We start from the raw sequence: 12,725 nt of genomic DNA, 5'->3' as shown, positions 1-12,725 counted from the left end.
CTAGATATAGGGAATAGGGTGCCAATTTGGATACAACCATTAAATGAGTGTGACCCACCTGTGGTGTAGTGATGTAGTGAAGGAACCTCCTAGCTTCTTCCTCCAGGGAGTGGTTGTCACTGGCCCACGGCTCGAGCTCTATATGCCACCTGGGAGACTGGAAAAAGCAACAGGGAGACAGCCAATCAGCATCAGTGTTACTATCAGTGTGGAATCCTAAAAATGACTGAGGGGATTAGATTAATCTGGCCCTGGCTCCTGGGTAGGCGTGTTTTGCACTAGGTGAAAGATGATTGCTTTCGTTTCGAAACCGTGCTGCCTCCCAGACATGAGCCAGGTCCCTGTTCAAAGCCCACGGTGAGAACAAATGTGACATAATTAACCACAAGTTGTAATGAGTATGATTCTGTGTTTTCACGTACAAAATACATTTTGTAATGCCTCTAACAAGTTAGAAAATTCAAACATATATTTAATGGAAAAGAGATTTTGTATGGTTTTCTAAAAATTACCGTGCTGCTTTGTTGACAACATGACCATGCGGCACAGATTACTGATTTGAGACGGATGCTCCTCTCTCACCGCTTTTGCCCATTCCCGTTACGGGCCACAGACCGGTGCTCCACTGCTCAGCATAATCAAATCCGCCCTCTGTCATAAAGTTACATTAATGCCAAACCTTGTGTCGTGCTACAGTATCCACCCAACTGTGAGACTGGAAACGTGTTTCTGTTTCTGTCCCAGTACATACCCCTCTACAGGAGGGTTTCTGTGTCACATTCCTGTTGTTCCTGGCTGCTTTACAGGCCTAGGCTCAGTGACCTCATTCATCATCACAGGAATGTGTCTGTTTGTGATTACAGCAGAGAGAGAGAGAGAGAGAGAGAGAGAGAGAGAGAGAGAGAGAGAGAGAGAGAGAGAGAGAGAGAGAGAGAGAGAATAATAGCAATGTGCTGTGTTCCAGCAATCTATCTCCATTTTGGCCAACTAGACAACTGGAGGAGTATGTTCCATGGTGTGGTTCTGTTTGCACTACAATTATAGAATGATGATAACTGGATCATGTTGGCATGTGTCTGTGTTCCCCTTCTGTGTTTTCATGTGGACAATATTAACAGTGTGTATGTATTTTCATGTGTTGTAACTGTGCACAGTGTACTGTTATTTGTCCTACAGTAGTTCATGGTAGTGTTAAATTAGCACTGTGCTTAGTACTGATGCAATAACACATCATACAGGATTTTTAACCATTACACAAAAATGTCTGTGTCGCTCATTTTGGATTTCAATTATATTTACAAGTCTGTAATGCCTTATGGTCTTACATAAACATTTACAAAGACTTCAGGACTGGCAGCTGACATGCTCATAATGTTTTATAACATAACCATAGACCACTTCAACTGTTACAACACTTGCACTCACACGTGGCCAAAAACAACAAATTGAAAGCCACGTCCCCCACTAAGCCTCCAATTTAATTTCCCAGTGTGCTTTGCCTTTTCGAGTGAATTTTAGCAAATATTATGGATATATTGTTGTAATTCTTTTTTGAATATTCGATGAGGGTTGTTCACGTTAACTGCCTGTATTCAATGGAGGGAGACACTATGCTACTAGCCTCGGCTATGCATATGCATGGCACATCTCGAGACAACTCCAATATAAAAAGGGGTTTTGTCGGGATGTCACGTGTCAGTACATTCGTAACAACTTAAGCATTACAAAACATATATTCGGTCAAAAAATCTGCATGTAGAAAATAAACCATAAATGTTTTGTTGACAAAATGTGAAACTTTCTCATTGACCGCCATACAAAAACTCAACAAAAAAAAAATGCACCTGCTGGAGCAAGACAGATTTTCTGCTGAGTTGGGCCTCTCTCTTCCTCTTCCTATTTATTATAGTGACAGAGACTTGGATGTTTAATTAGTTCATTTTCAGTCCTGTGGACCATGTGAGTTCCTACTGGAGGTGAATGTTATCATTAAAACGTAACTCTTTAGAACAATACATTAACTATACATAAGCAATGTTACCTCAAATTTATTTCAGCATTGAATACATTTCAGGTCTGCTGAGCTCAAACCTGAACATTCTGTGAAATTTCCAGCACACGTTTACTGTAAACACAGACGCTGTACCCGCTTTAAATTACAGTTTAATTGTGGCTATTTGAATATAATGTAGGCCTACCAGAGTGGGCTACTATAAAAAACTATGGAGAAAATGCATCCCATAACATTTTGAATATGGAAAAAGCTGTTCTATCATTCCTCCTACAGTAGCAGCCATTGTGTGGTGTTCAATGTCTATGTGATAATACCCGAGATGCCTTTGTTTGGAGGATATATTGGCACGGGTGTTGTTAGCAAATCGTGCCAATATATCTTTCAAACATCGGCTTCGAGGGCATTATCACTTTTGTACAACGGGTTACCAATATATTAAAATAATGATTGACATATTTTCATAAATGTTTTTATTTTGATGAATGTATTCATACTATTTCATCCTTCCACAAGATATAGTCCCGACACAAATCTAGGGTTGCTGCCCAAGCCGACTGGTTGTTCGTTCTATCGGTTCGGTTGCCAGAGACACAACACAATTGTTCAGTCTTTTTGTTCTGTATCTATCCACGTGACCCAGTCGTTCGTTCTAAATGTTCCATTGCCATACTGGCTGGCAATATTCTCATCACTTGCTTGCTAGCTAGCCAACTACAGCTAACGTAAAGTCGTAGTGCTAGCTGTGCCACTAGAGATCCTGGTTTGAATCCAGGCTCTTTTGCAGCCGGCCGCAACCGGGAGACCCATGGGGTGGCACACAATTGGCCCAGAGTCGTTTGGGTTAGGCGAGGGTTTGGCCAGCAGGGATGTCCTTGTTCCATTGTGCACTAGTGACACCTGTGGTGGGCTGGGTGCAGTGCACACTGACATGGTCGTCAGGTCTACAGTGTATCCTCTGACACATTGGTGCGGTTGGCTTCTGGGTTAAGTGGGCATTGTGTCCAGAAGCAGTGCAGCTTTGTTGGATTGTGTTTTGGAGGATCTAAGCTTCCAGCTTCAGATTGAAGATCACATCAAATTTGATGACCAATTTATGCAAAATCCAGGTATTTCCAATGGGTTCGCATCCTTTTTCTTGCCACTGAATGTAATGTAAGTGCTTTAATGTGTTTGGACCCCATTTAGAGTAGCTGCTTTAGCAGCAGCTAATGGGGATCCCTAATAGCTTCCAGCTTCAGATTGAAGATCACATCAAATTTGATGACCAATTTATGCAAAATCCAGGTATTTCCAATGGGTTTGCATCCTTTTTCTTGCCACTGAGTGTAATGTAAGTGCTTTAATGTGTTTGGACCCCATTTAGAGTAGCTGCTTTAGCAGCAGCTAATGGGGATCCCTAATAAATACAAGTACAGTAAAGGGAAACATTGATAGTGTTAACAGGGAAAACTCTAGAACAGTGGTCACCAAACTTTTCTGGGTCAAAACAAGTTACAATAACAATAACGAGACTATATACAGGTGGTACCGATACAGAGTCAATGTGCGGTGGACAGGTTAGTCAAGGTAATTTGTACATTGGTAGGGGTGAAGTGACTATGCATAGATAATAAACAGTGAGTAGCAGCAGTGTAAAAAACAAATGGAGGTGGGGGGTATCAATGTACAGTAGGTCCTGGATGGCAGGAAGCTTGGCCTCTGTGATGTACTCGGCCGTACGCACTACCCTCTGTAGCACCTTACGATCAGATGCCGAGCAGTTGCCTGACCAGGCGGTGATGCAACCAGTCAGGATGATCTCGATGGTGCAGTTGTAGAACGTTTTCCGTCTCCTGAGGGGGAAAAGGTGTTGGTGTGTTTGGACCATGATAGTTTGTTGGTGAAGTGGACACCAAGGAACTTGAAACTCTCGACCCGCACCACTACAGCCCTGTTGATGTTAATAGGGGCTGGTTCAGCTCTCCTTTTTCTGTAGTTCACAATCAGCGCCTTTGTCTTGCTTACACTGAGGGAGAGGTTGTTGGCCACACTGCCAGGCTGTCTCATCATTGTCTGTGATCAGACCAACCACTGTTGTGATGTCAGCAAACTTAATGGAGGTGCTGGAGTTGTGTTTGGCCACGCAGTCGTGGGTGAACAGGGAGTACAGGAGGGGACTAAGCACACACCCCAGGGGCCCCAGTGTTGAGGATCAGTGGGGCAGACATGTTGTTGCCTACCCTTACCATCTGGGGATGGCCCGTCAGGAAGTCCAGGATTCAGTTGCAGAGGGAGGTGTTTAGTCCCAGCGTCCTTAGCTTAGTGATGCGCTTTCTGGGCACTATGGTGTTGAACGCTAAGCTGTAGCCAATGAACAGCATTCTCACATGTTGTTCCTTTTGTCCAATTGGGAAAGGGCGGTGTGGAGTGCGATAGAGATTGCGTCATCTGTGGATATATTGGGTGGCATGCGAATTGGAGTGGGTCTAGGGTATTCGGGATGATGGTGTTGATGTGAGCCATGACCAGCCTTTCAAAGCACTTCATGGCTACCTACTTGAGTTCCACGGGCAGTAATCATTTAGGCAGGTTACCTTCGCTTCTTTGGTGGTGTGCTTGAAAAATGAAGGTATTACAGACTTGGTCAGCAAGAGGATGAAAATGTCAGTGCTTTGAGTACACGTCCTGGTAATCCGTCTGGCCACACGGCTTTGGCCACGCGGCTTTGTGAACCTGTTTAAAAGGTCTTGCTCACATCGGCTACCAAGAGCGTTATCACACAGTCATCCGGAACAGCTGGTGCTCTCATGCATGCTTCAGTGTTGCTTGCCTCGAAGCAAGCATAAAAGGCATTTAGCTCATCTGGTAGGCTTGCGTCACTGGGCAGCTGGCGGCTGGGTTTCCCTTTGTAGTCCGTAATAGTTTTCAAGCCCTGCCACATCCGACGAGCGTCAGAGCTGGTGTGGTAGGATTCAATCTTAATCCTGTATTGACGCTTTGCCTGTTTGATGGTTTGTCTGAGGGCTTTGCAGAATTTCTTATAAGCGTCCGGATTAGTGTTCCGCTCCTTGAAAGCGGCAGCTCAGCCTTAAGTTTGATGCGGATGTTGCCTGTAATCCACGGCTTCTGGTTGGGATATGTATGTGTGGTCACTGTTGGGACGACATTGTCAATGCACTTACTGATGAAGCCGATGACTGTGGTATACTGCTCAATGCCATTGGATGAATCTCAGAACATATTCTAGTCTATGCTAGGAAAAAGTCATGTAACGTAGCATCTGACCACTTCTGTATTGAGAGAGTCACTGGTACTTCCTGCTTTCGTTTTTGCTTGTAAGCAGGAATCAGGAGGATATAATTATGGCCAGATTTGCCAAATGGAGGGTGAGGGAGAGCTTTGTACGCTTCTCTGTGTGTAGAGGTAAGATGGTCTCGAGTTTTTTCCCCCTCTGGTTGCAAGTGTGACAGGCTGGTAGAAATGAGGTAAAATAGATTTAAGTTTGCCTACATTAAATTCCCCGGTCACTAGGAACGCCGCTTCTGGATGAGCATTTTCATGCTTGCTTACAGCTGTTTGAGTGCAGTCTTAGTGCCAACATCGGTTTGTGGTGGTAAATAGATGGCTACAAATAATATAGATGATGTTGGTAGATAGTGTGGTCTACAGCTTATCGTAAGGTATTCTACCTCAGGCGAGCAATACCTCAATACTTTTTTAATGTTAGACATCCTGCACCAGCTGTTATTGACAAATAGACACTCGTCTTACCAGACGTTTCTTCTCTGTCCTGCCGAAGCATGGAAAATCCCGCCAACTCTATATTATCCGTGTCATCGTTCAACCACGACTCTATGAAAAATACGATTATTACAGTTTTTAATGTCCCGTTGGTAGGATAATCTTGATCATCCATTTTGTTTTCCAATGATTGCTCGTTGGCCAATCGCCTACGAATTCTCAGAAGGTATCCCAACCTCCGCCACCTTTTTCTCCGTCTTTTCTTCACGCAAATGACGTTCCTGAGAAAGCAGTATGTACTTTGTGTCGGACTCGTAAAGAAAAAATCTTTGTCCACGTCGAGATGAGTAATTGATGTTCTGATGTCTAGAAGTTATTTTCAGTCATAAGAGACGGAAGCAGCAACATTATGTACAAAAACGTTTTTAAAAAACAAGTTACAAACAACACAAAAAAAACTAACACAATAGCACAGTTGGTTAGGAGCACATAAAACGGGAAGCCATCCCCTCCGGTACCATTATCATGCATAAGATCAATCAATCAATGTACATGCAAAAATCGTCCTGTGTAGTTCAGTTGTAAGCCAGGATAGTGGGTTTGAATCTCTGGACCACTCATACATAAAATTTACAGTATGTACGCATGACTGTATGTAGCTTTGGATGAACGCGTCTACTAAATAGCATATATTATAAAACACATATTAAAATCAATCCAATGTTTTACTCTCCACAGAGTAAAACTGACACAATCACACTCTCAACACTGGTTATTAACACCAACACTGGGATTATTTTACACCACCGATTGTTAATTTTACTAATAAAGAGTTCTTTTAACTCCTGAATCAATCTCATCTACCCCCAAAACAACTATTTAAAAAATTCTGAATCGACAGTAGAAATGTTCCACTGAAAAATCCATACTAGGTCACACTGGCAAATTTGCTGTAAATTGTTAACCAGAGCCTTGGATCAAAAGTACACAGTAGAAAAGAGTGTGTAAAAATAACAGTGTTGACTTATTTTAACCCAGGATGAGTATTTTCAACATTATGAGGAGTTAAATCAGCCGGCCTAGACAATCTGTACCCTTTCTTTCAAAAAAAATCTGCCGAAATTGTTGCAACCCCTATTACTAGCCTGTTCAACCTCTCTTTCGTGTCGTCTGAGATTCCCAAAGATTGGAAAGCAGCTGCGGTCATCCCCCTCTTCAAAGGGGGGGGACACTCTTGACCCAAACTGCTACAGACCTATATCTATCCTACCCTGCCTTTCTAAGGTCTTCGAAAGCCAAGTCAACAAACAGATTACCGACCATTTCGAATCCCACCATACCTTCTCCGCTATGCAATCTGGTTTCAGAGCTGGTCAATCACCACATCCTCATCGGCAGACTCGATCGCCTTGGTTTCAGAAATTATTGCCTCACCTGGTTCACCAACTACTTCTCTGATAGAGTTCAGTGTGTCAAATCGGAGGGCCTGTTGTCCGGGCCTCTGGCAGTCTCTATGGGGGTGCCACAGGGTTTAATTCTTGGACAGACTCTCTTCTCTGTATACATCAATGTTGTCACTCTTGCTGCTGGTGAGTCTCTGATCCACCTCTACGCAGACGACACCATTCTGTATACTTATGGCCCTTCTTTGGACTCTGTGTTAACAACCCTCCAGACGAGCTCCAATGCCAGTGACCTCCAATTGCTCTTAAATACAAGTAAAACTAAATGTATCCTCTTCAACCGATCGCTGCCTGCACCTGCCCGCCCGTCAGACATCACTACTCTGGGCGGTTCTGACTTAGAATATGTGGACAACTACAAAAACCTAGGTGTCTGGTTAGACTGTAAACTCTCCTTCCAGACTCACATCAAACATCTCCAATCCAAAGTTAAATCTAGAATTGGCTTCCCGTTTCGCAACAAAGCATCCTTCACTCATGCTGCCTAACATACCTTTGTAAAACTAACCATCCTACCGATCCTCGACTTCGGCGATGTCATTTTTCAAAATAGCCTCCAATACCCTACTCAATAAATTGGATGCAGTCTATCACAGTGCCATCCGTTTTGTCACCAAAGCCCCATATACTACCCACCACTGTGACCTGTACGCTCTCGTTGGCTGGCCCTTGCTTCATACTCGTCGCCAAACCCACTGGCTCCAGGTCATCTACAAGACCCTGCTAGTAAAGTCCCCCCTTATCTCAGCTCGCTGGTCACCAGAGCAGCACCCACCTGTAGCATGTGCTCCAGCAGGTATATCTCTCTGGTCACCCCCAAAACCAATTCTTCCTTTGGCCGCCTCTTCTTCCAGTTCTCTGCTGCCAATGACTGGAACGAACTACAAAAATCTCTGAAACTGGAAACACTTATCTCCCTCACTAGCTTTAAGCACCAGCTGTCAGAGCAGCTCACAGATTACTGCACCTGTACATAGCCCATCTATAATTTAGCCCAAACAACTACCTCTCCCCCTACTATATTTATTTATTTATTTTGCTCCATTGCATCCCATTATTTCTATCTCTACTTTGCACATTCTTCCACTGCAAATCTACCATTCCAGTGTTTTACTTGCTTTATTGTATTTACTTCGCCACCATGGCCTTGTTTTTGCTTTTACCTCCCTTATCTCACCTCATTTGCTCACATTGTATATATACTTATTTTTCTACTGCATTATTGACTGTATGTTTGTTTTACTCCATGTGTAACTCTGTGTTGTTGTATGTGTCGAACTGCTTTGCTTTATCTTGGCCAGGTCGCAATTGTAAATGAGAACTTGTTCTCAACCTTCCTTCCTGATTAGATAAAGGTGAAATAAAAAGAAAAATGAGCTCTAGTGTCAGAGTATAAAATTATGCAGTCTGCAGTGTAAGTTCAACTAAATTTAGTGGAATATTAACACCATTTTGATTGAAATTAACTCTGAAAATGTGACACAACCTGTAGAGTAACTTTAACACTGTCACACCCTGCTCTGTTTCACCTGTCCCTGTGATTGTCTCCACCCCGTCCAGGTGTTGCTTATTTTCCCCAATGAATTTATCCCTGTGTTTCCTGTCTCTCTGTGCCAGTTCGCCTTGTATGTTTAGTCAAGTCAACCAGTCTGTTTTTCCCCGTATTCCTTTTCTGTTCTCTTTTGCTAGTCTTCCCGGTTTTGACCACTGCCTGAGTCTAGACTACTTGCCTGATCATCCTGCCTGCCATGACCTTGAATCCGCCTGCCCTTCGGTACCTATTGGACTCTGAACTGATTTAAGTCTACTATGGAACGACAACCGTTTGTGGTCATCTGGAGAAAGTTATGGCAGAGGTGAGAAAGGCATTTGAGTGTTCGGTATCCGGGAGAAAAGCGGCCAGTAAATTGCTTGACTTACGACATAACTCCCGTAGTGTGGCAGACTACATGGTGGATTTTCGCACGTTGGCTCTCACGTTTGATACTTTTCTGCACGGATTATCTGAGGAGGTAAAGGATGAGCTAGCTGCTCGGGAACTGCCGGTGGACCGCGACTCCCTTATCACCCTAACCATTAAAATTGATGGACGCCTAAGGGAACGCGAGAGTGAGAGGAGGTCTGGTCTCGGGCACACTCGTGCACCCGCTATGGCTCGTTCACCTTTGAGGGAATCCGGAAGTTTCCGAAGGCAGCTTTTCCGTGAAGATTCGAAGCCACCCGAGCCCTCTCGGGGAATCTACTGCCTATGCAGTTGGGAAGAGCTAGGTTATCTGTTGGGGAACGCTCATGGAGGATGAATAGTAACAGTTGTCTGTACTGTGGAGGGGCAGGACATTTTTATAGCTACCTACCCTATTAGGAAACCCTTGTCTCTAGTGGGTACCAGTGCTATGGTGAGTCAGACTGGGAGTTCCATAATTCCCATCACCCGCACACCCTTTTTTGTGTTTGTGCTGTGGGGTGACCAATCTAAGTCTTGTTGGGGAATAATCAGAATTAGGTGGTAACATAGGTAAGATGTTTTATATTCATCATATGTTTGTAAATTACTTCTCATCAGAATGTTATTTTTGTATAATACTGTGGCAGGGTTTGCAGTATCTGTTCTATGTCAAGACTAAGTTGTTTGGGCTGGAGAGAGGGGAGAGGTCAAGCGTGTATCTCTTGGCTCCATAATGTCTGTGTGCCAGTCAGTGTGTCTCTGTGATCTTGTCAAGATAGGATGGATTTGATATATGCCTATTGATATGGAGGATTGGTTTTTGGTTCTGGGTTTGAGTAAGGAGACAAAGCTGAACGATTTATTATGTCTATGCTGTCTGACTATGTGTGTTCTTTGCTATTAAAGGATCTCAGCTGCAATGTGTAAGGGGCTCTCAAATAATTCATTGATAGACACTGAATTGCCTGAGAGTCACAGGGTTGTGATAGAGCTCATATAATTAAAGATGGACTTTGATAACTAACTCTGACTTGTGTTGTGGTTTGCTCCCATGATTTGGTAAATAGAGGAAATTTCCACGACAGTCTCTCCGAGTGCTCATTGACTCTGGGGGTGATGAAAGTTTTATGGATGCCACTATTGCTTCGGAGCTTGGTATTCCGTGGGTGGCTGCTCTATAGGGGAAGTCACCCATAGTACTCAATTACGGGTTTCTTAAACCACAGTGAGACCATACAGTTCCAGCATCTCCCCATGTTCCGGTTGTTTTGGGATTTTCCTGGCTCCAAAAGCACAATCCTGTGATTGACTGGACCACAAGCTCCATCCTGGTTTGGAGCCCATTTTGCCATTCCCACTGCCTTCAAGCAGCACAGCCTTCCCCAAGTCGTCTTCCTCAGGATGTTAGCAAGACTGTGGATATCTCTGCTATTCCCACTGAACACCGTGACCTCCTGGAAGTGTTCAGTAAGGCACGTGCTACTTCCCTTCCCCCGCGCCGTCCTTATTATTCTTATGATTGTGTCATTGATCCTCTCCTACTCACTACACCACCTCGGGTCAGTTGTATTCTCTGAATACATCGAGGAGTCTCTGGCCACTGGGGCTGTCCGTCCATCTGCATCTCCTGCCGGAGCAGGGTTTTTCTTTGTGGAGAAGAAGGACAAGACCCAGCGTCCATGCAATGACTACCTGGAACTTAACGACATTACTGTTAAAAATCGTTACACCCTACCTTTCCTCTCCTCGGAGTTTGAACCTTTCCAGGGAGCCATCATGTTCTCCAAGTTGGACCTTCGGAATGTCTACCACCTGGTTTGGATACGCGAGGGGGATGAGTGGAAGACAGCCTTCGACACAGCCAGTGGACATTATGAGTACCATGTCATGCCATTTGGACTCACCAACGTCCCCGCTGTTTTCCAGGTTTTGGTAAACAATGTGCTCCGGGACATGCTAAACCGTTTTGTGTTTGTTTACCTTGACGACCGATCTGCCCTAAAACATGTACTTCATGTCAGACAGGTCCTTCTGCTCCTCCTGGAGAACCAATTGTTTGTGAATGCCGAGAAGTGTGAGTTCCACCCCTCTACTATCACCTTTCTGGGAAATGTCATTGCTGAGGGCAATGTTCAGATGGATCCTGGAAAGGTGAAAGCAGTGGTGGATTGGCCTCAACCAATGTCCAGGGTGCAGTTGCAACGGTTTCTTTATTTTGCTAACTTCTACCGCCGTTTCATTCGGGATTACAGCACCCTGGCGGCCCCCCTCTCGGCACTCACCGCAACCAAGGTACCGTTCAAATGGTCTCTAGCCGTCGACAAAGCCTTTGTGGACCTGAAGCATCGGTTCACAACAGCACCCTTCCTCATTCATCCGGACCCCTCGCGTCAATTTGTGGTGGAAGTTGATGCTTCGGATGTTGGAGTGGGGGCCATCCTGTCCCAGCGATCTGCCTAGGACCAAAAGCTTCATCCCTGTATCTTCCTGTCCCATTTTCTCAATCCTGCAGAGAGGAACTACGATGTAGGCAACCGAGAACTCCTGGCGGTCAAGATGGCATTGGAAGAGTGGAGGCACTGGCTGGAAGGAGCAGAACAGCCATTCTTGGTCTGGACCGACCATAAAAACTTGGAATATCTCCGTACAGCCAAGCGCCTCAACTCCAGGCAGGCCCGGTGGACCCTCTTGTTTACCAGATTCAACTTCACTATTTCCTACTGCCCAGGGTCAAAAAATGTGAAGCCTGAAGCTCTCTCCCGCCTGTACAGTTCCTCTGCCACACCCTCGACCTCCGAAACCATTCTCCCTACCTCATGCTTTGCTGCCACTGTGGATTGGGGTATTGAGAACCTGATTCGCGAAGCACAATGCTCCCAGCCTGGAACTGAAGGGGTCCCGGCTAACCGGCTGTTTGTCCCTAACCCAGTCCAGTCCTGGGTCCTGGAATGCGCTCATTCCTCCAGGCTGACCTGTCACCCAGGGTCCTGTCGTACACTAGCCTTCCTCCTTTGTCACCACATGCACAGTGTGTGCTCAGAACAAGACTCCACGGCAAGCTCCTTCTGGCATCCTTCAGGCACTACCGGTTCCGCATCGTCCCTGGCCTCATATATCTCTGGACTTTGTCACTGGGCTCCCTTCGTCTGATGGCAACACTGTCATTCTGATGGTAGTCGATCGGTTCTCCAAGGCCGCCCATTTCATCCCTCTCTCCAAACTACCTTCTGCCAAGGAGACGTCCCAGCTTATAGTGCAGCGTGTCTTCCGGATCCATGGACTCGCGGTAGACATGGTCTCCGATCAGGGGCCTCAGTTCTTGTCTCAGTTCTGGAAGGCATTCTGCACCCTTATTGGGTCGTCGGCCAGCCTGTCCTCTGAATTCCATCCCCAAACCAACGGTCAGTCGAATCAAGCAAACCAAGACCTGGAAACCACCCTGAGATGCCTGGTCTCAACCAATCCCACTACCTGGAGACGACAACTGGTCTGGGTGGAGTATGCCTGGAACACCCTTCCTTGTTCGGCCACGGGACTCTCTCCATTTGAGTGTTCTTTGGGGTTTCAACTTCCACTCTTCCCG

At 45.3% G+C, this 12,725-nt stretch overlaps 1 protein-coding gene across 2 annotated transcripts in view; it reads right to left on the bottom strand.

Moving 5' to 3' along the window:
* Nucleotides 1-12,725, bottom strand: part of LOC110529903 (putative methyltransferase-like protein 24) — a 107,576-nt gene that overhangs the window by 48,953 nt on the left and 45,898 nt on the right. For both annotated transcript variants that reach the window (XM_021612557.3, XM_090243428.1), the window contains exon 2: nt 59-157. In XM_021612557.3, the coding sequence (XP_021468232.1) occupies nt 59-157 (99 nt within the window). The remainder of the gene's footprint in view (nt 1-58; nt 158-12,725) is intronic.

This window comes from Oncorhynchus mykiss, chromosome 8 (genome assembly GCF_057628025.1).
Source record: "Oncorhynchus mykiss isolate SJ-2025 chromosome 8, ASM5762802v1, whole genome shotgun sequence".
Taxonomy (NCBI): domain Eukaryota; kingdom Metazoa; phylum Chordata; class Actinopteri; order Salmoniformes; family Salmonidae; genus Oncorhynchus; species Oncorhynchus mykiss.
The sequence above is the reverse complement of the archived record's forward strand: the minus strand, read 5'-3'. Positions and strand labels throughout refer to the sequence as shown.